The 22,629-nt window shown below is 49.3% G+C and overlaps 1 protein-coding gene and 1 non-coding gene across 2 annotated transcripts in view; both read right to left on the minus strand.

Moving 5' to 3' along the window:
• Positions 1 to 915: 915 nt before the first annotated feature.
• The window catches only part of MFSD4A (major facilitator superfamily domain containing 4A), a 33,942-nt gene continuing 12,228 nt past the window's right edge, over positions 916 to 22,629 (minus strand). Inside the window, exons 4-10 of the mRNA XM_010362471.2 lie at positions 19,473 to 19,641; positions 18,635 to 18,750; positions 17,414 to 17,587; positions 11,316 to 11,463; positions 5,974 to 6,044; positions 4,576 to 4,696; positions 916 to 3,410 (exon numbers count right to left, since the gene is read on the minus strand). Of these exons, the coding sequence (XP_010360773.2) occupies positions 3,355 to 3,410; positions 4,576 to 4,696; positions 5,974 to 6,044; positions 11,316 to 11,463; positions 17,414 to 17,587; positions 18,635 to 18,750; positions 19,473 to 19,641 (855 nt within the window). The 3' untranslated portion in view covers positions 916 to 3,354. The remainder of the gene's footprint in view (positions 3,411 to 4,575; positions 4,697 to 5,973; positions 6,045 to 11,315; positions 11,464 to 17,413; positions 17,588 to 18,634; positions 18,751 to 19,472; positions 19,642 to 22,629) is intronic.
• LOC115899375 lies at positions 8,639 to 8,745 on the minus strand. Its single transcript, XR_004059098.1, has one exon. It is a non-coding gene; the product is annotated as a U6 spliceosomal RNA (small nuclear RNA).

Here is a 22,629-nt window from a genome sequence, read left to right on the forward strand (position 1 = left end):
AAGTAATTCTCCCACTTCAGCCTCCCCAGTAGCTGGGATTACAGACTACAGGTGTGCGCCACCACGCCCAGCTAAATTTTGCATTTTTAGTAGAGACAGGGTTTTGCCATGTTTGCTAGGCTGGTCTTGAACTCCTGATCTCAGGTGATCCGCCCGCCGCAGCCTCCCAAAGTGTTGGGATTACAGGTGTGAGCCACTGAGCCTGGCCCCAGAGCATCTCTTGACATTCCCTATTCCTGCCCCCCTTCCCTGCTGTATGTTTCTTTGTGGTGCTACATTACCCCTCACCTTGTGGCATGTTACATATAGTATTTGTTTGCTGTCTGTATGTCTTCACCTGTGGTATAGTCCCTGTGAGGCAGGGACTTCTGTCTCAGTCACCACTGTATGTCTGTACGTAGATTAGTGCGTCGAACATAGCAGGTGCTTAACAAATCCTTTTTGACTGAATAAATGAAATTCACTCTAAAAGAACTCTATGTCACTGTGTCTTCTTTTAGTGAATCAGATGTGCCTGATGGGTTAGATTTCCATACACAAGTAGCAGAGGGAAATCTGGGAACAGGGTGATTCCACAGGATTCTGAAATGTCCAAATTCCTGAAAGGAAGTTGAGAAAGAATGTCCTACTTGTGTAACTGATTGAGAAGTGTGTGGTGTAAGAATCAATCTGCCTTTTCCTTATTCTGATTTTATGTAATAGGGAATAGTGGCACTCAGCCTTGCTATGAGAGGTTCTTCTTTTAATTTTTTTTTTTTAAATCAGTTTCCCTTGTGAGACAGTTTTCTTTCTTCTAAAATATAAGGCATATTAACTTTTAGTATGAGAGAGACCTGTCTCTGGGAACATCAGTCCATTTGTTTCTGAGTTTATACAAGAGGATCAATTGTTCTTCGTAATGGATAACACACTTAATAAGTTGAAATGTTTTATTTTAGGAAAGGTACTCTTAGATTTGTTTTAATGTTCTTTTCTGTATTAACAAATTAGTCACAATCAACTTCAATATAGCCATTGATTCTTCTTCCTAAGTCTGTATAAAAAGGATATTTTCTTGAAAAACCGCAAGAAAAATACAACTGCTTTTTCATTGCCCAGGTCAGTCACTCGCTACAGTCAGACTGCATTTAAATTAGACTGGCATCTAATACTTTTGAGTATTTACAAACATAATTAAAACTATACTCCTAGACCACCAGCTTTCAAAAAAGTTGGATCTGCTTGACTTGCAATAAATATGTACCAAACATGAATAATTTCTAAGCTGCTTTTGAAGAGGTTTTAAAAATTACTAACATTTATTAAGCAGTTTCTGTGTCAGGCATATTGTGAGTGCTTTATACAAATTCGCTTAATTTTTTCAGAATTCCATTGAGGTAGGGTAGGTACTTTTAGAAATGCCATTTTACATGTGAAAAGTGAGGTTGGAAGAGCCTCAGTAACCTGCCCAGGGCCACACAGCTAGAAAGTGAGCTAGTGCTTGAGCCACATTTCTTTTTCCAGCCAGATTCTCAGCACTCAGCTGTGCTGCTGTTGGTCACAGCTGGCTGACTGGACCAGGAAGAACCTTTTAGTGTCAGGCATGTGAATTACAGCACTTGGGACAGGTTACCAAGAACCATGATCACTTAATTTTTATATTTATACATGTACATTTGTATATACATAGAGAAAGTGCAGGCAAAACCATTTTACAGTTACTCTAACAGCCATTTGCTCCTGCCAACAGTCTCAGGACTGATCCCTGTCTAAAGCTGGCAAGTTTACATTCTCCTTGTATCACTACAGGATTTGCTCTGGACAGAAGCTGTAACTCCTGAACAAATTCGGTTTTCAGTCTACTACTGCACAGCTTGAATTGTTCAGTACGCCCAGCTTTTTGTGAAAGAAAAGGCCTTGCCACGGTATAAAGAGTTTTTTTCCCCCTATAAAAGATGTAGTATTTTTGACCGGGTGCAGTGGCTCACGCCTGTAATTCCAGCACTTTGGGAGGCTGAGGCGGGCAGATCATGAGGTCAGGAGATAGAGACCATCCTGGCTAACACGGCAAAACCCCGTCTCTACTAAAAATACAAAAAATTAGCTGTGTGTGGTGGCATGCGCCTGTAGTCCCAGCTACTCAGGAGACTGAGGCAGGAGAATCGCTTAAAACTGGGAGGCGGAGGTTGCAGTGAGCCGAGATCACGCCACTGCATTCCAGCCTGGGCGACAGAGTGAGACTCCGTCTCAAAAAAAAAACAAAAAAAATGTAACATTTTCATTAGGTATTTTCAGAAATTCTTAGTGCTGTTTCTATATCTTTTATATGCTAGTCAGTATCAATAGAGGAAAATGGAACATCCATCTCCTTCTCCTGGGCAATTTCTGGACCAGTTAGCCTTGATTACTAGCAGTGGTATGCTGGTAAATGTTTAAACACTGGCTCTCCGGGATCTGTAGCTTTTGCCAGTGTCCATGCTAACACTCCCACCTGGCTGACTGCAAGCTACCAACATGCTATCACCAAGAGTGGGGTTGGACAAGGTGCACAGTAGCACACCATCGTGCATAGTAATTCCACCACACAGGTACCATGGACAGAAATTACCTCAAGAGCAGCAAGATAAAATTAGGAAGTGATACGCTTTGAATATTTATTACCTTTGTTTTAAATTAATTGATTTAATTATGTTTGTATGATTTGATTTTTAATAATGGCTGCATTTAATAACCAGCTGTCAACATGAAAATTTTACAATCAGCTTTTCTAAGCTGGTATGAGCTAGCTTAGCATACCACTACATTAGTATACCAAAGAGAGCAAGATTCAACTTCTTTTGGTGTCTGAGAATATAGATAAGCTATTGATGTCTGCAGCAGGAATTTAAGGGACTTTGGACTATTAAGTGAAAAGCACAAAAATCCTTTGAGCATGCCGGGGAATAACTTGCAGCTTGTTTTGCTTAAATTGAAATATATCTACATATAGCAATGATCGTGGAGCTTTACAATTTCAACCTATTTTTACAAACTTCAATGAAGAATGATCTCAAACCCAGAGTATGGTCCATGCATGAAGTGACAAATGGAGTGAAGCACGCAGCTGTCTCCTTCCTTCCCATCTGGGTATCTGGACAGCTCTTACCAACAGTCTGAACCAGGGAAGAAGGTAACTTGAGAAAGAAGCCAGGTAAATTTCTAATGATTTTGACCAGGTACCAGGACCCAATTTAATTTCCTTTACCCAACCAAGCTTTAGTGGAGAAGACTAACGGTCATTGAGAGCGCCTCCACCACCACCCAGCTTTCTGAAACAGTATGGTCGTGCTGGTGATCAAGAGGCTGAAAGTCTTCTCTTGCCTCCTTCACCCAGTTTTACCTCTGGTAGCACTCAGAGTTTTCCATTGCAATTGATCTGTCTTGGGTAGGAACTACAAAAGAAAAACAAAACAAACAGGTAGCCTGTTTCAGCAGCTCTGATGAGATGCAGCAATGATTCATTCTGAGAGCTCACCCAGTCTGTTTGTTACTCTGCCATTCTGTGGCTCTAGAGGGAGCAAAGTGAAAAGTCAGACCCCCTAGTTCTGGCGAACAGTTGGTGGAGGCAGTTTCCTGAAACTACTGTCTAGGGCTTGGGGAATGTGTCTGTCTCCCATGAATAAGGAACCCATTAAGTGTTATTCATTTAATATTCAGTAAATATTAATTGAATGTAGGTCTTCAATGAAACTCTGCACTGTGGGAACCAGTACTGCTGTCTCAGAAGTGAGGCTCTAGTTAGTGCTGCTTTGGGGGCCACCTTTCCTTCTGGGCCTTGGTACTGAGTGTTTAGAGGATGAATATGTTAACCCACTGAGAGCAGATGGTGGATGCCTGTTCCTTTAGTCTTTTCGTGATTATTTTGCTTTTTATAGAGAGGACAAAGTCTCTGCCTGGGCACCTTCTCTTAAGAACTGGCTTTGCACACAGCTGATGCAGTCCCTGGGCACTTTGAAAGCAGTGGGCAAAAGGGCAGGTAAGGGCTCAGGGTTATGAAAATAGCTTTGGGACTCCCCCTGCCTGGGGTCTCTAGAAGGGAGACTATTCTTAGGAGGTGTCTCTGCCCTGAAGGAGGCTTTCTTTGCTACTTGGCCTGAAGGACTTTTTTTTGAAAAAAAGATTTGGACTAGAATCAAAATCCTGAACTGCAAAGAGATGGCCAATTAGGCCGTTGGGCTGAGTTCCAGCCAAGGAGTCAGGCTCTGCCTTTCAGTGCCCTGAACAGGCTGGAAAGAGATTCTTGGCTCATGGTTCCGTGGTATGGTGGGATGCAGGAAGCCAAGTTCACAATCCATGCCCCTCTGCTAATGGAGAAACCATGAGTCAGCTGACCCAGCTCTCGCCTATCTTAAGAGTCCAGCGCAGACAATCGTATGGAAAGCAGGAAGGGGGGAAAAGGAAGCTGTAGAAAAATAAACATTTCCTTGCATTTTACTTGGAACAGAGCAGCGTTTCTGGCACGTTAAGATCCATAGCATGTCCCCCGTTTCCCCCAACCCCCACCCCAACCCCCGCTCTGTTTTCCTCCTCTTGTGTAGAAACAGATTCTTTCCTTACCTGATGGGAGTCCAGGGTGCATCCTGTGGAAAAACAGGAGCAAGATATAGAAGGTAAAAGCCAGGCAACCAAAGATCACGCCACAGACCAGGAAACTATAGCTGCCCTGAGCCTGGAATATCTGCCAAAGGGGAAAACACAAAGAGACAGACCATTAAAACTTCATGTGGAAGGTGTATTGGAGGAAGCAGCCTTCTCCATCCTTGGCTGGTTTTTCAGTCAAGTTGAGGCCCGTCACACTAAGAGATGGAATCACAGGGAGGAGGGAGACCTTGGCCTTGTTTCAAGTTGATGTGTCTGGAGAAGGCAGAAGTCTTGCTCAAAGGCAGGGGCTGGACCTGGTGACCCCCTGCAGTCCCTTGCAGCTCTGTGGTCTGGAACCTTCTGACAATCTCTATCATCACTGAAATTCCAGTCATACTAGGTACTTCTATACCCATAAGCCCTAACCAGAACTTTGCAAAGGATATATATTGTTTTAATCTTTTAATATGAGAATTTAAAACATGTTAAAGTAGTATATGGAGCTCCAACGAACCCATCACTCAACTTCAGCCGTCAGCACCAGTTTCCTCTGTGGCCTTGTGCTTCTTTTCTGCACTAGGTTACACTAAAGCAAGTCCCAGACATCATGTCATTTCAATGAGGTGGGTATGGTGAGATGTAGCTCTTTCCCTCCAGCAGAGCAAAAGAGGAGGAAAGGAGAATTGAGTCATGATGAGGGAGATTTTGGAGGCTGAAAGATCTAGATGTGAGGTCCTCTCTGTCAGTTACTGGAAGTATGATTCACCTCGGGCAAGTTGCTAAATTCATCTGAGTTTCCGTATCCTCTGTTGTAAAAAGGGGAATAATATCTACATTATAGTATTCAATAAAAAGTAGATGTTAGGTTTTATTTTTTTTTATCCTGGTGAATAAATGAAACATGGGTAGATCTGAAGAGAACTGGAAGAGTTGGCCCTGTCGGTCAGGGCCAGAGTTGGGCAGGAAGCTGGGCCCTCTGCAGTGCAGCCAGGGGCTGTGAGAGGTGGGGTAGGGAGTGGTGGGTTCCAAAGGGATGGAAAAAGAACTCTGACTGCAGTTCCAACCCATCTCAGGCTCTGAGAGCTAAATAGCATTCCCACGGGCCCCCTCTGGACCCGCTCCCAGACATGGCTTGTGTTTGCTTTGGACTTTTCCATGCATCCGTTCACATCTCCAGATCCCACATATGGAGACTCAGCTCTCAGGGCTGGCTTGGAAACGGAAACAGGTAACACCGGCACAGGTGGCCCTGCTGGCTTTGCAGGAGACTCAGGAAAGGGACAGTTTGAGTTCAGAAGGCAGCTATTTGCATCTTCTCACTGTCAGAGGAGTGCTCCCCAAATGCTCCCCTCGCCCTTAAAGGTCCCCACATACCGAACCAACCAGCATCTGCAGCACCATCTCGCCAACTCCTGCCCCTGTCACCAGCACTGTGGTTGCACAGCCTAACAAAAAGAGAAGGTTTGGTTTGGTAAAGGCAAGTTAAGGAGACAGAAGTCAGTGTTACAATCCAGGTTGTTGGCCAGGCGCAGTGGCGTATGCATTTTGGGAGGCACATCCCAGCACTTTAGGAGTCAGAAGTGAGAGGATTTTTTGAGGCCAGGAGTTCAAGGCCAGTCTGAGCAACATCACAAGACTTGGTCTCTACAAAAAGTAAAATTTTAAAAAATTAGCCAGGAATGGTGGTGTGCACCTGTAGTCCCAGCTACTTGGGAGGCTATGGGGGGAGGATCCCTTGAGCCCATGAGTTGGAGGCTGCAGTGAGCCATGATCGCACCACTGCACTCCAGCCTGGGTGACAGAGTGAGACCCTGTCAAAAAAGGGGAAAAAAAAGCAAACTTAGGTTGCTTCTGGGAAACCTCTGGAAGATGGCATGGTGGAAAGGACTACCTTGGATTTCTCAGACGTGAGCCTGTAACTTTGCTTTGGGAATGCCGAGGTCTTACTGTCATCTTGTCCCTTCCTTGCTCTGAAACCTTCAATTGCTCATCACTATCTCAGGGTAAATCCCATCTTGCTTAGCCCTGGCATTCAGCACCATTCCCATTCTGACTGCTACCTACCTTTCTAGAAAAATTTCTTGATATCCTGAGACTAGCCCTCTGGTGCAGGCAGACTAGTGTCTTCGTTGTCCTGGCATTGCACTGACCAGCCATACGCTTTGATGAGTCTGGCAGCATGGCGCAGACCTTCAGAGCCCAAGCTTCAGAGTCAGACTTGGGTTCCAAGCCCAGGTTATCACCTACTATCCATGTGACCTTAAACAAGTTCTCTAACTTCTCTAGGCCTTGGTTTCCTTCTCGGTAAGATGGGCTTCACACATCCTTCACAGAGTTACTGTGTGGGTAACTCTGATGTAAGACATGCCAAGAGCCCGGCATAGGACTGGCACACAGTCAACTCAAAACCAGCCCAACTCTCTGCCCAAGCCCTTCAGCACTGCCTTCAGGATGAAGGCCAAGGGCTTTCATGTGGTTGCAGGGCCCTTTAGACTCTGCCCCTGCTGACGGCTCAGGCTTCTCTCTGCCCCTGCAACCCCCATACTCTCACCTCCAGTCCAACACACACCTTTACTCCCCACTGAATATTCCTCCTCCTCCTCTTTTCTGGTAAATTATCATTCACCTTTTTTTTTTTTTGAGACAGAGTCTTGCTCTGTCACCCAGGCTGGAGTCTAGTGCCTTAGCCTCCCAAGAAGCTGGGATTATAGGCATGCACCAGCATACCTGGCTAAGTTTTGTATTTTTAGTAGAGATGGGGTTCCATCATGTTGGCCAGCTGGTTCCCATTCATCTTTTAGGTCCTAGTTTTGACTTCCATCAGTAATGTTCCTCCCTGGTCCCCAAGCCTGGATGGGTTGCTTCTCTGTGCTGTGCTATCACCCTGCACCTGCTCTCACCACACTGTGTTGACCAGCCAGCCCTCCCCACAAGGCTGGAAGTCCAGGAGAGGATGGCCATGCCTTGTCATATAGATCACTGGCATCAACCAGTGCTTGTTAGTAGCACAGCAGCTAACACATAGTAGATGCTACTTTTTTTTTTTTTAATGAAATGGTTGTCATCATTGTCTACTCTGGACTTCATGTTCCTTCTAGCTCGTTCAGTCTCACTTATGTTCAGACTTGTCTCTGTGCCTTTGCTCTCAATTCTGTTCACTGCCCCACCCTGCCCAGGAATGCCTTTCCATTTTCCTCTCTGCTTTTCTAGATTCTGGGCCAGCTCACATCCCATCCCCTCTATGAAGCTACTTTTATTTAAATCAGCACTGCCCCCTCACTCCCTTCCCTGAATTCCAGTAGCACCCAACTGTCTGTTCCACTCATTTGTTTAAGAAACTGAGGACCACTGGGTTCTGTGCTAACCACTGAGGATGCTCAGGTGAATACTAAGAGTTAACAAGACACTGAGTGCCTGTGAGCCAGCTTTGATGCTAAGTCAAAAGCTTTACATTTTTTCTGATTCACAAAACAATCATAAAAGGCAGGTATTTGCATCCTTATTTTACAGATGAGAAAACTGAGGCTCAGAGAGGGGAAGGAAGTGAAACTGCACAAGGTCGTAAAGCTAGTAACTCTGGAGGCAGGACTGCCAGGTGTGCTGTTGCCTGCACAGCCCATGCTCTTACCCTTGTCCCTTGCTGGGCTCATGTTGTCTAGGAGAAGAAGCAGATAACACGGGTACAAAAGTCTTGAGATGGGTCAAACATGAGAGACAGGGGCAACGTCAAAGGGCACAAAGGGGAGGCACACCTTTCCAGTGGGGATCAGAGGAGCTTCCTGGAGGGGATGCTTCCTGGAGTTGGATCTGGAAGGAAGAGCAGGCAGATGAAGGGGCGAGATGGAGCGGGGAGGACGTTCCAGGCAGAGGGTTCACCACGTGCCAAAGCAGGCAGGTACGAACAGTTTTTGTGCTGTCAGGGAATAGCGTGTAATTCGTGGCTAGGATGCAGGCTTTGAGGGGAAGCAGGGAGAGAGAAGGTTGGAGAGAAAGACGCTCCATAGGTAGATCTGGAGGTTGTGATCAGCTGTTTTCTGGGTTTTTTGGGGTACACGTCACATATTTGCATATCATCCTTGAACAGGGACCATGCTAATCATCTCTGTGTTGGTCCAAGTTTAGTACATGTGCTGCTGAAGTAAGCGCAGCCCTGTTTTACCGTGTGGAGGGTGGCTTAGTACATGGTCCTCACCTCTGGCTGCACATTAGAATCACCCAGCAGCTCCGGGCCAGTTGCATCAGACTCAGAGGTAAGGCCCAGTCACTGGGTTTTGGTACCAGAGCTCCAGGTGATTTTAACGTTCAGCCAGCTGGGTTAGATGGAGGCAAGAATGAAGACAAGGAGACAAGTCAAGACCCATCAAAGAAGGGATGGAGGTGATTAGAACTTGGAAAAAGCTGGGTACCATTAACTAGTCCAAGCAGGTCAATGAAGATAAAGACCTTAAATTAGGCAGGGACAGTAAGAAATGAAGAGAATGGATTTGAGTGATTATTTGCAGGCAGAATCAATCAATATCACTTTTTTTTTTTTTTTTTTTTGAGACGGAATCTTGCTCTGTCATCCAGGCTGGAGTGCAATCTCAGCTCACTGCAACCTCCGCTTCCCGGGTTCAAGCGATTCTCCTGCCTCAGCCTCCCAAGTAGCTGGGATTACAGGTGCCCGCCACCACACCTAACTAATATTTGTATTTTTAGTAGAGATGGGGTTTCACCATGTTGGCCAGGCTGGTCCCAAATTCCTGACTTCAAGTGACCCACATGCCTCAGCCTCCCAAAGTGCTGGGATTACAGGTGTGAGCCACCGCACCCAGCCTCATTTATCATTATTAAGCTCTAACATTTGTTGATCACCTAAAACTCTTGAGTTATGCTGTGTGACATGTGATAGCTACCTTATTTCATTACTTCATTTATTCCCTTGAGGTTTGGAGACTGATGGGCGAGGGAGGAGTCTGAGGGCTCCTGGGCCCTCGCCCGTGGGAGCTGGGTGCGTGGCTGTCCTGTTGTTAGGACAAGCGGCAGGGAGAGGCTGTGTTTCCTTGGCCATGTCCCGTAGGGCCCAGCATGATGTCCTGAGTAGCAGAAAGATGGGTGAGTGATGGGCTGCCTGGATGATGACTGGCTCATGCATTTTCTGCCCTCAGTTTTCACCATGGCCAGGATCTCTTCAGAGTCATGATGCAATGGAATTTATACCAGGTGTGCCCTGATTTGGGGGTGTTTCTCAGATGATGTATAGTACCCCCACTCAGAGGAGCCAGAAGCCAAAGAAACTCAGATGCACTTGAATCTCTAATTCACTCTCTCACAGGAATTATCTTCTAAACTACAAATTAAACAGCGCAGAGAATGGTCTCACAAGCTCAGAAGGGATCTGGGAGGAAATGAACTGCTAAGAGGGTTATTTTCAGTTACTTTCACTTACTGCTTTAAACTATGCTTCTGTTGTTTGAGGTTTTTGCAGTGAGCACATACGACTTATATAATAAGAAAAAAATTCCATTTTGAAAACAAAACAAAAAGTGTGCAGCTTTATCATAGAAAAGATTTTATTCCTAACGACTGATGGTGATGTTACGTGCTAAAATTATCTGGGGCTTATCCTTCGATTTCAAGGATCCAGGCTGTGGATGACAGCTGGGTGCAGCTCTAACTGCCCTGACTCTCCCTGTACACCAACTTCCCCCACTCCTCTCTAAAGAAATCGCTCATCATTTTTTTATTTTTTTATTTTTTTTTTGAGACAGAGTCTCGCTCTGTCGCCCAGGCTGGACTGCAGTGGCAGTCTCAGCTCACTGCAACCTCCGCCTCCCGGGTTCACACCATTCTCCTGCCTCAGCCTCCGAAGTAGCTGGAACTGCAGGCACCCACCACCACGCCCGGCTAATTTTTTTGTATTTTTAGTAGAGACGGGGTTTCACCGTGTTAGCCAGGATGGTCTCGATCTCCTGACCTGGTGATCCGCACGCCTTGGCCTCCCAAAGTGCTGGAATTACAGGCGTGAGTCACCGCGCCCGGCCAGAAATTGCTCATCTTAAGCAATTTAAGGTTTTCCAGCCTCTGGTGCGTCTCTGGTGATGTTCAAAACATAATTATTTTTAATTAACTCATTAAAAAAGAGATCTTTGCTATAGGCACTTGGGAGGCTAGGGAAAGGGGAGGGAGATTAGTAGAGAGAATTCGAGATTTCTGACATCAAAGAGGCCGTGTCACTCCTGAAACCAGATGTGCAGTCAGTGTTCTAATCCTCTATGTTTTTAACAACATCCACCACAGCCACGAGGCAGGCACGTACTGTTACTGAAAATTAGGTTACAAAATGCCTTTCCTATGCCATAACTTCTCCTGTGCATCTTTGCTTCTCTTTGAACTTGGCACTTCCAGCACATGCATATCGCACAAAATGTCAGCTGCAGGTCAGCAGACGTTACAATGGGCACAAAGCAGATAGAAAAAGAAGCTTAACTGCTCTCTGTGACTTGCAATCCTACCATTACGGGGATCATTTTGAATGGAGGGAGCCCAGCGGGTCAGAATGACCCCCGTTGTGAGCCTGCTCCCGCCAGTCAGGAGCGGGGCATTCATTTCTCCAGGGAGCTAGGGCAGCGTTCTCGCTGGGAGATGGTGCTGGCCTAGAAGAGCACACAGAGGGCGCAGAGCGAGGCGGCAGCGCGCAGCTAGAGCGCGCCTCTTGGCTCGGGCCCGGCCCTCACCTTTGTACTGCAGCGAGTCCTCGGTGTAGGCCAGCATGCTGGGGAAGGTGCTGCTGAGAAACAGGCCCAGACTTGCCGTCCCCACGAACAGGAAGACGACGTTGTAGGAGAAAATAAGCAGCACCAGGAACGTCACCACCACGCCGACCTGTCGCGGCAGAGGTGGAGGCGGTTAGGAATTGCGAAAAGCTGAGCATCCGTGCTGAGGAACCGCCAGGAGTCAGCGTCTCCTGACTCGGCGTTTCCTCTCTGGCCCCAGGAGCCCAGCTGTGTCACCCGCGCGCCACCCCGTGGACCAGGCGGGAACCGCAGTGTTCCCGGGACCGTTCTGATATCCGGAAGGAAGCGTGGAAAGGAGACTCCGCCTAGACATCTCCCCACCTAGCCATCTCCCCACCTAGCCATCTCCCCACCTAGCCATCTCCCCACCTAGCCATCTCCCCACCTAGACATCTCCCCACCTAGACATCTCCCCTAATAGCTACGGCACACCCTGCGTAAGCGTTTGGCGACTGAGGACTACCTGTCCCCAAGGTCTCATCTGTAACCACTGGAACTCTACCCAAGCCAGTTTCATCAGCTCTCTCTGCCCTGCCAGCCCTGGGGGTAGGAGAGTCCTCTGTTTCTTTGTGAGAAGCTGCTTCTCTTCTGAAAGCCAACAGTGCACAGACGGGAAGCCATCAGATAGCAGGGAAAGAGGGATGGTGGCAGCAGGATCCCTGGGAATCCTAGCCAGCCTCCCAGGGAGAGGGTCAGTGGCTCAGCTTGGCACCCTCAGATTTGACTCAGATTCCCATGGGCAGATGCTAACCTATGGTTGGAGACCCAGAAATCTTTTTTCTTTTCTTTTCTTTTTTTTTTTTAGAGAGAGAGGGTCTCACTCTGTTGCCCAGGTTGGAGTACAGTGGTGCCATCTCAGCTCACTGCAGCCTCGACCTACAGGGCTCAAGCGTTCCTCCCACCTCAGCCTCCTGAGTAGCTGAGACTACAGGCACGTGCCACCAGGCCTGCTAATTTTCCGTATTTTTAGTAGAGAAAGGATTTTGCCATGTTGCCCAGGCTGGTCTTGAACTCCTGGGCTCAAGCAATCCATCTGCTTCAGCTTCCCAAAGTGTTGGGATTACAGGCATGAGCCCCCATGCCCGGCCAAATCTTTCTAGTTCAGTCAAGGTCTCTGTCACTCAGGCATATTTTTGTTAATATAACCATATTTCTAAGTTCTTTAAACACGTTTTTATGTCTGCATTGAGTCACTTCTATGCAAGATGTATCCGGGAATAAACCCAGGCAGCACAATATTTGGGGTCAGAAGACCCAGGTGGAAGTCCCAATGGTGTTTTTTACCGGCTGTGGAACCCGGAAGTAGTTGATTGCTCTGATTCTTAACTTCCTAATCTGCAAAATAGGAATAGTTACAAAAGCCACACTAAAGAGTGGTGGTGAAATAATATAAATGAAGGGGCTCTGTACACTGTGGTGCATCAGACAAATATGAGTCCTAGTGTTTCTCTGTGGGCTTTTCTTAGACATCTCAGGAAATAAGGATCTGTAGCAGCCTATGGCTTTGAGGTAAAAATCTCCTGGATGAGGACATCTGTTTCTTTAAAAAGTAAGTACGGACTATAGAGCTAGGCAAGAAATCTCATCCAGCTCCCAACCCCTCCAGTTCTGGGCATGCAGAAAGGAAAAGACTTTCGGAGAGTTGGGAGCCGATCCTGGGAGAGTTACTCCAATTGGAAAATCAAAGGCGGTGCTCCTAATCCTTGAGGCCTTTATGCTCCTCTAGCAGCCCTTCAGTCTCTGCCACAGGATCTGTTAGGTGGAAGGTGTTCTCGAGGCTCAGAGGCCTTACCCAGACAGACTTCCTGCCCTGGGGAGGGATCAACCACAAAACAGTGGCTGAAAGAGAGAAACACCTTCCCTTCACAATGGAAATGGAAAGACAAAAGACTTCTTTCATGCAGTAAAAATATGAAAGTAATAGCCTATCTGTGGTTCCAAAGGTCATGTCTTTCTTTGGCATGGAACATGGTCCTTGAGATCCATTTGTTCTTGCTACCCCCTCTGCTCACTCTCTTAATGTTGAGGTGGCCCAGGATTCTGTTCTGGCTCTTCCATATCCGCAGTGCTCTGCTCCACGTTTCACCTGCCTCTATAGCAGGCGTCCTTACATCTATCCCTTTAGCCATGAGCTGTGTGCAGGACTCCGGACTTGTACCTAAAGCTGCCCCTTAGATATAGTCAGTCCCTGGATGACTAACCATGTGGCCCAAACTGGACTTTTAATTTCCTCTGCCAATCCTGTGAGAGCATCCCAGTCATGCAGTTGCTCAAGTCCTGTGTCTAAGGTCCTTGATTCCTCCCACACCTGGGTCAGCAGCAAGTCCTGTCCATACCACCTCAAAAAACATGTTCAATCTTTGCACCGCTCCGGATCTGTCCAGACTACCCCCAACCCAACCGCCTCCCTCTTGTGCCTGGACTACAATAACAGACAGTGCATGCTTGACTCTTGCCAGCTACAGTCTGTTCTTCCACATAGAGCACACTTTTAAAATGCAGTGCAAGAGGCTGGAGATGGTGGTTCCTGTCTACTTCTACTACTTTGGTCGGCTGAGGCAGGAAGGATCGCTTGAGCCCAGGCGTTCGAGACCAGCCTGGGCCACATAGTGAGACCCTGTCTCTATAAAAAATAAATAAATAAATTTTAAAAATGCAATGCAAGCTATGTTAGATGGAAATGTGAAATATCATGGGATGCTTGTATAAATGCCGTTTACTTCATAGCATGAATAAATGTATCTGTGAGATGCAAAAAAATAAAAAGAAAATGCAATACAGACCTTTTTAAAACCTTCTATTGGCTTCCTGCCCACTTAGAATGAAATTCAAAGCCCGGCTTACAAAACTCTGAGGATGTAGCCCCTGTCTACTTCCCCATCCTCATCTCTTTCTGCTCCCCATGCCCCACCCTGCCTACCATGCTCCCCCGAAGTTAGCCTCCTACCCCCTAACCCAGGCCTTTGAACATGGGCCTTTGAACCTCAGCCAGGCCTGCTCACCTCCTGCCTTCAGGGGCTGGCCCCTTCCTGATATTCAGTGTTCAACTTAGGAGCCTGGGACAGATGCCGGGGTTTGGAAGCCACCACTCCTGCTCCTCTTCCTCCACCTGGCTATCCCATGTACAAACTACATGCATTTCCAGCCAAGCCTCAAAGACTGTCACCTTGAAAATCCCCAGATTTGGGGAAATTTTAAAGACACCCAAGTCTTATTTTAGCCTTGGTGATAGAAGACTAAATACAACCAGGGCGAACTATCAGCTCCACCAACTCTCTTCCCACGCGGTGTGGCCCCTGCCTCAGCCAGTGACTCAGTCTGGCACTGAGCCTGCATCCCCACTGCCTACACCCCCTCACCCTCCATCTGTGCCAGGGCACACTGCCCTCCTCTGGCCGGCCATAAGTTCTCTGAAAGTAAGAACCTTGTCTTCCAGAATTTGGCGGCCTGCAGTTTGCAGCGAGGCTTTGCACACAGCACAAACATACTAAGTCAGGAAGTAGCTGTTGAGCTCCAGGAGAACGCTAAGAACAGGTGGCCATTAATTTAACCTAGAGAGGAATACTCAGAAATAGTCACAGTGAATATGACACAGGCACATCACATCTACACAGGAGAGGCTTGCTCAGGGCCACTCAGCTGCAGTTCCCAAACAGGGTGCCCACAAAAGCACCTGGAAAGCTTCCAAAACAAGCCAGAGGCCCAGGCTCCTCTCCACACCTCCTAAATTAGAATCTCTGGGGTACAGGGTCCATGATCCTATTTTCTCTTTTTTTTTTGAGATGAAGTCTCGCTCTGTTACCAGGCTGGAGTGCAGTGGCGCCATCTCGGCTCACTGCAACCTCCACCTGCTGGGTTCAAGCGATTCTCCTACCTCAGCCTCCTGAGTAGCTGGGATTATAGGCACATGCCACCACCCCTGGCTAATTTTTGTATTTTTAGTAGAGATGGGGTATCACCATGTTGGTCAGGCTGGTCTTGAACTCCTGACCTCGTGATCTGCCCGCTTCAACCTCCCAAAGTTCTGGGATTACAGGTGTGAGCCACTGCGCCTGGCCTTTTCATGATCCTGTTTTCAAAAAGCAGTTCCAGTGAATCTAATGTATTTGGGAGTCACTTGTTCTAGGACAGTGTTTTCCTAAGCTTGCTGGATGATGTGATTCCCGTGAGGCATTTGTTTAATATATAGATTGCTATGCCTTCTCCGGGACATTCGGATTCACTCAGTCTGGGTTGGGCCCAGGAACCTGATTTCCCTTTTTAAAACCCAGCACCCCAGGTGAGTATCTATGGGCAATGCCTAACACATGTGGATGCTTCAGACCTTTATTTTTCCCAAACCCAGATTTCCACCCACTCTCCTCTGTCTTAGCAATTGGCCTTGTGTCTGACCTAGACAAGGAAGCCAGGACTGGCCACCATATCTGTGCCCTTCTTCTTCTGGAACCTTTCCCCTTTGACATCGTTTTGCCCCAGCTCCATGGACAGGGACCTTCCTCCTTGCTGAGCTTAGCGCTTCCTCCACTCCCACTCTCCATCCCACCTCCCCTCTGTCAGGGCCCTCCTCATTCAGTTACTCTCCCACAATGGTATTTTCACAGACTCCTCTTCCTAATAGGTGTCCTCCCTTCATCCTCTACTATAAACAGGCCCATGCCACCCCGAGTCCTGCAGAACACAACTCCCTTCAACTCAAAAATATTGACAAAGAGAAATGCAAATTCCTCCACTGCTCATCTCCCTCTCACCCTCAACCTCCTGAGTTTGGGTTTACCCACCCACCTCCCATCTACATTGAACTGAAATTTCTTTCTTGAGGGTCAAGTGGCACAAGGTCAAATCCAAAGGCCTTTCTCAGGGATCATGATCTTTGTCTCTGAAACTGCAACATTATGTCCAAACCCCCTCTCTGCTAGAAATTCAACCAAGGAAATGCTTTCTTTCCTGGGCTTAGTACCCTCATTGGGCTACTTGGAAAGGTAGTGAGTTGCAGTTACTAGAGGTGTTTAAGCAGACAGCGGACCCCTTGGAAGGGATGTTACAGAGGTGGCTCAAGCCTGATGGGAGGTTGGACTAGACTATTTGGCAGGAGTCTGTAATGTGGACCCCTGTGTCATGGATGGTGATGTGGATGGACACCAAGGCAAGAGTCTTAACCCACTGCTCAGGCCCAGACCTCCTGCCTCCCAGGCAGATCGGTTCCTTGAAGGCCATCCTCCATGCCCTTCTGCCTACTTAAGAATCACCTAGGGCTGGGTAGAGTGGCTTACTCCTGTAATCCCAGCACTTTGGGAGGCCAAGGCGGGTGGATCACTTGAGAGGTCAGGAGTTCAAGACCAGTCTGGCCAACATGGTGAAACCCCATCACCACTAAAAATACAAAAATTAGCCAGGCATGGTGGTAGGCTCCTGTAATCCCAGCTACTTGGGAGGCTGAGGCAGGAGAATCACTTGAACCTGGGAGACAGAGGTTGCAGTGAGCTGAGATTACACCACTGAGCTCTAGCCTGGGTGACAAAGTGAGACCCTATCTCAAAAAAAAAAAAAAAAAAAAAAAAAAAAGAATCCCCTGGGAGAGCTACAGAATGCAAATCCCCAGGCCCCAGCCCAGAGGTGGTGACTCCGAAGGCTGCAGGATCCCTGGCCTCCACAGCTTTCCACTGACTGGAGGGCTCTGAGCAGCTGGGCACCAAGGTAAACCCAGGAGGACCAGGGCCAGCACTGGCTTTCCTCATCCTCGTGGCCGGTTGTCGGCTGAGAGGGGCTCCACACACTGCAGCCAGCACCTCCTACAGACCTTTCCTTTTATGTTTTAATGGTATAAGATCAGAGGCCCAGAGAGGGGAAGAGACTTTTCATGGTCACACAGGTAGGCTCCACCTCCTAGGCTCCCACCCCTTCCTGGTCATCCTCTCTCTCCTGTCTTCCCTCTACTCCTGAGTTCCCATCCTGCTGGCAGAGTGCAGGCCTCCGGTAGGGCCAGGAGGGGAAGGCTTCTCCCAGGAGGGGAAGTGAGAGGAGGCTATTCAGCTGCTTACCACGTTGATGAAAACCATGGTGGCCGGCTTCATTCTTGAGGAGATGGGAATGGAGAGGAGCCGGCCCAGTGTGATGAAGCCCCAGAAGAGGCTGGGGAGGTAGCCGGCTACCTTGTGTCCCACAGACAGGGGCTTCTCCACGGCATAGCTGTACACGAAGGCAGAATAGGCACCCTGTGGAGAGACCGGGTGCCGCTGAGCCCACCTGCAGCCCAGCCAGACAACGACTCTCACAAAGGGAGCCCAGGCTGGGCAGGTGTGGTGAGGGCAGAAGGAGGACTGCCTGTTCCCGCTCCCAGAGGCTCAGCCAGTGCTGGGCTTTAAGCCAAGGCCACAGAGCACACTTTGCCAAAGTTGAGGACAGAACCTGGGGTGCATTAGCTTACAGACTGCACCGCGGAGACCTAGGTGTTCCAGAGAGGTGGCTCTGGATCTCCATGGGAGTGCCCGCAGGGCCTGGGCAGACAGGCACTGCTCCCCACTTCAACCAGAGTAGAACACCACTTTAAAAAAAAAAAAAAGGTGTGTGCAAGCATCTGGTTTTACAGATGAGAAAGTAAACAGAAGTGACTTGCCCAAGGTCACACCAAGTGCTAGAAGCCAACCAGTACTGGCACGAGTACTTTCCATCAGGTCATCTAAGTTCTTGGGGCTTTTTCTCTGGAGAGGCCATCATATGGCAATCAGTTGGTCAGCCATTTACGACTGCCCTAATATAATCCTAAGAAGTTTCTGGAAAAAGGTGCTGACTAACGTAACAGAGGTCACTAGTGGAATGAACAGCTGGGCCTAAATTCCACCTGAAGCTTGTTTACAACACTGGCTCAAGACACCCAGGTTTGTAATGTATTCCAGGAAGCAAAGTGCCCTAGCGTTTATATAGCATGACCTCTAACTGGGGAATAGGGCACCACCCCTTTAAAAAATGCAGGTAGCCTGTCCTTGACAACAAACCAGTTAGGCCCCTACCTATATAGCACTAACAAAAATAAAACAAAAATAAAAAACAATTGACCAAGACAGAAGCCCATAGTACCAACACGCTGTGACTGATTCTGGAGTCAGTCTCCCTAGGGCTTTAGATTAAATTCTTGAATCAACTGTACTCCAGAAGAGGTCTCCAGGAAACCTGCATGCTCCTCTCTTTCTCTTGCCTTTCCCAGACTGGAGTCTTGGGGTGAAGGGTCCCCCAGTAGGGGGCGCCCTCTGAGGCAGGCTCACCGTCAACCCATCCGTCATGAACAGGACCAGGGCGGCTGTGATGTGGATGGCAAAGAAGGAATAAGGGGCTCCTCTAAGGTTCTTCCTTTGGCAGCAGCTGAACAGGTCCTCATGCCCTGCAGGAGGCACAGGAAAAACAGGGGTGAATCTCAGCTTCTGCTCCCTCCCTCTGCACGTCCCAGGGCTGTGGCTGGCAGTCAGAAGAGCCCAGCAGGATGGGGCCCACTTACTACCTCCACTTTTACTACCTTTCTGTTAGGGACAACCCCTGTCCATCTCCCAGTCTTGGTGGAAGCAAGGCTCAGAGAGGTCAGGTGACTTGCCCAACATAACAAAAGGCAAGGCTGAGCAGAATGGAGGGTGGAGCCAGAAGCTTGCCTTCCTCAGTCTCTTGGCCAGGTTGCACCATAAAAAGAAAAAAAAAAAAAAAAGACTATCACCTGTGGCCAGGCATGGTGGCTCACACCTGTAATCCCAGCACTTTGGGAGGCTGAGGCAGAGGGATCACCTGAGGTCAGGAGTTCGAGACCAGCCTGGCCAATGGGGTGAAACTCCATCTCTACTTTAAAAACACAAAAATTAGCCAGGTGTGGTGACGTGCGACTGTAATCCCTGCTACTTGGGAGGCTGAGGTAGGAGAATCGCTTGAACCCGGGAAGCGGAGGTTGCAGTGAGCTGAGATCACACCACTATACTCCAGCCTGGGTGATGAGAGTGAAACTCTGTCTCAAAAAAAAAAAAAATCACCTGTGATCTAGATTCACTCTCTCTGGCAGAGGGGTTACCAAGGAAGCCTCAACATGAGGCTGTGAGAATGCAAATTCATCTTAGCCCCTACCTGGGTGTGACTGAAACTTTGGGGGCAGTGAGGAGGCATCTTCCTTCTCAGGGGGCTGTGTCTCCAAGGCAAGCTCATCAGCAGACAGAAGCAGGGGCCTCCTCTGGGGGCAGCAGGTCAGCAGCCGCTCCTTGGACAGCAGCATCAGCACAGCCATGGGCACTGGAAGCTGGGGAGCAGGCGGAGGGTCAGGAGAGCCCTACCCTGAGGCTCCCCCTTCCCATGCCTGACCTCTGCACACACTGCATGTGCATAGTCCTAGGAGAAGACAGCTCTTTTCCAAGGGTGCCCAGCTAAGAGCTGAGCCATCCCTACCTAAGAAGCCAGGTGCCTTGACCAAGGTAGGAGTGGGGAGGCTTGGTGTAATTCCTGCCTGATCAACATACTCACTTCCCTGAAAAGACAGGTATTTGTCACATGCAGAGCTTAGACTCAAACTCTCTGCTGGCCCAGGAGAGGTGCTGGGGGTGAGCCTGCTGGAGCGTCACACCTCACACTCCTTCATGCTGGTGGGTCACATGATGCTTTACAAAGCAGCTTTGCTTTTGGCATCACATCTCCACAAAATATGCTGGGGGATGTTATCACTTCGTCATAACCTGTTAGAACTGGAAGAGATCCGAGGGATAAACTAGAGACTGAGAGACTGCCCTGGTCACACAGTGGACTCAGGGCAAAGCCAGAACAGAGCCTGGCATCCTGATTCTTCCAGCGCTATCTCCACCTGAGGAGCCGCCTTGGTGATGTCTATCCCAGCAGGGCACAGAGGCTCTCCTCAGGGGCTTGAAAACAAAAACGTGGTCTCCTTTTGATTGAAAAAATGCATGTTTATGAGCAGCCCATACACATAAGCCCAATGTTCTTCTGCTGCTATTTGTGCTAAATCAGAACTCCTTCAGAGCAGTGGGAAATGGCTCCTGCTTCTGAGGTTGCCTGGGGAAGCCTCCACCACCTCCCTCAGAGGCCCCTGCCTATGTCTCACCACCCTGGCTGCCAGGAAGTACCACTTCAAGTCTAACTACTGTCCTTCCTGCTGCAGCTTCAGCCCAGTTCCTTTTGCTTAGGAAAGAGAGGAAGCCCAGGGAGCTGCGGATGTCTCCTAGAGGCTGGTGAGAGCACCCAGCTACTGGGGTCTGCCCGGCCCATGGGAGAGGCCGGCAGGGTAGAGATGGAAGACCGGCAGACTGCCAGCCCTTGTCTGGTGCTGTTCTAGGGGAGCCCTTCCCTGCCCCTGGAGGCAGGCTGGCTCTCACCAGTATTTCCCAAAGTCACCTAACAGGAGTGAAAGACAAAAACCACCCCTGTGTTGGCACCTCCCTATGGTGACCTTGGGAGCCTTTCTGCACACTCAAAAAGACGTCAAGGTCAGACGTGGCCCCTGGCAGTCAGGCCTGAGTGGGGAGAGAACAGCCCCTGCTGAGCCCTAATGGAGGAGACACAGCCCTCCCTCCAGTGTGAGGGGGGAAACAGGAAACCCACCCACAGAGGCCTGTAGTGGCAGAGTGCCTGAGTGAAGGCCAAGGGGAAACAGCTGTACGAGAGGTGTGATCACTCAGGTGGGGCTTTCCAGGGAGGTGGGTGCTGGGAAGGGCTTCACAGAGGATTGGCTGGCATTGCTGGCAGGAACATGCCTGATGTTATAAGAATTCCATTCAGGGAAGGCAGCCCCACCTTAAGTCAGAGAAGGACAGGTGGGGTGTGCATGTGTGTGTGCGTGTGCACCCTCATGAGTATATGCACAGCCTCATCTTCCTCTGTGCTGGACTGTTTATTTTCAGACACAAACCAACAGAAAAAGTCCGGAAATCCTGCAGCAAACAAAGTCCCTCCAGTCTGCACCTCGTGGGGCAAGAGAGAACAAACCTCGGGCTTAAGCCGGACCTTCCGGCTTCCTGGTCTGGGAGTCCCAGCCTAGAGGTTCTACTGACACTGCTCCTTCCCTTCACAGGTCCCTCCTGGAAGGACTGGATGGGCATGGGCTGGAAAGGGAAGGAGCAGAGGGAGAGGGTGCGTTTATGAGAGCCCCCAGAGGAGATTCCGACCAGGGAAAGGAAATCTACAAAGGAAAGGAAGGAAAAGGACCGGTGATGAGGGGGCAGCCGGTAGATGGTCTATGCTGAGGGTCAGGGCTTCCAGCCGGGCTCAGCCCCCTACCAGTCCCTTGTCAGGGCTTTGAGTTGGTGATGGCATGACACCCCTACCCCTGCCCTGCTGCTCACTGGAATGGTGGTCTCAAAGGCTCCCTTCAGTGCTATGTGTGTGGCATATTCTGAGGCTCAGCAGCAGCTGGGCCGCTGCTCTAGTGCCTGAGTCCAGCCCACCTGCCCCAGGAGAGCTGAGAAGTCCACCCACTGCAAAGAGAGGCTCTAAGCCACCATGACAAGCAGCACGGTGCCTCCACCCCACAGCCATGACAGTGGCCACTGGAGTGCTTCCCACCCCCAGCCCAGGAGCCAGGGCTTCTCTGGTGTTCCTGACTGTCCTCCCCAAGCCAGGCGGATGTGGGTAGAGGGTCTCCCCACCTGACGCTCTGGCTCCAGTATGGGCTAACGTGAGAGATCCCAACTTGGGTTTGCAGAGCACCAGAGGAGGTTTCCAGCCAGAGGCCTGAGTCAGTGCTGACTTGGCAGGGGTGTACAAAGCGGGCCTCGGTATCTGACGCAGTCATGGAGTGAAGGGGTCTCTCACTGTTCCTGCCACAGGCTGCCGTGGCAGGCAGGGCCCTTCAGAGGCCATCTTGTCTGTCCCCTAGCCTCCACAGGAGTCCCTGACAGCAGGGTACAAGAGAATCCCACCATCGATGAAAGGCCCCAGAGAAAAACCTGCCACTTCCTGCCAGGGTCTGTCCAGGGCCCACTTCATCTGGCCTTGGAGAAAAAAACGAGTTTCCCACAGAGCCTCAGATAATTGGACAGTTGACCCTGATTTTCACTGCGCTCAGCCTGCTCATTGTTTTACCTTCCTTGAGAACTGCAATCACAGGTGGAGTAGCGTGGGGGATCCCGGGGAGGGTTAGTCCTCCCATCCTCCTGCCTCTGGGATGCACACCTCAGCCCCAGCACGCTTCTCAGCATCTGAAGAATCTGCACTGGGTGTGGGGTGGACTGGGATGTGTGGACTGTCCACTAGCTCCCTACCCGGCCCGCCCCAGGGACAC

This window comes from Rhinopithecus roxellana, chromosome 8 (assembly GCF_007565055.1).
Source record: "Rhinopithecus roxellana isolate Shanxi Qingling chromosome 8, ASM756505v1, whole genome shotgun sequence".
Classification (NCBI taxonomy): domain Eukaryota; kingdom Metazoa; phylum Chordata; class Mammalia; order Primates; family Cercopithecidae; genus Rhinopithecus; species Rhinopithecus roxellana.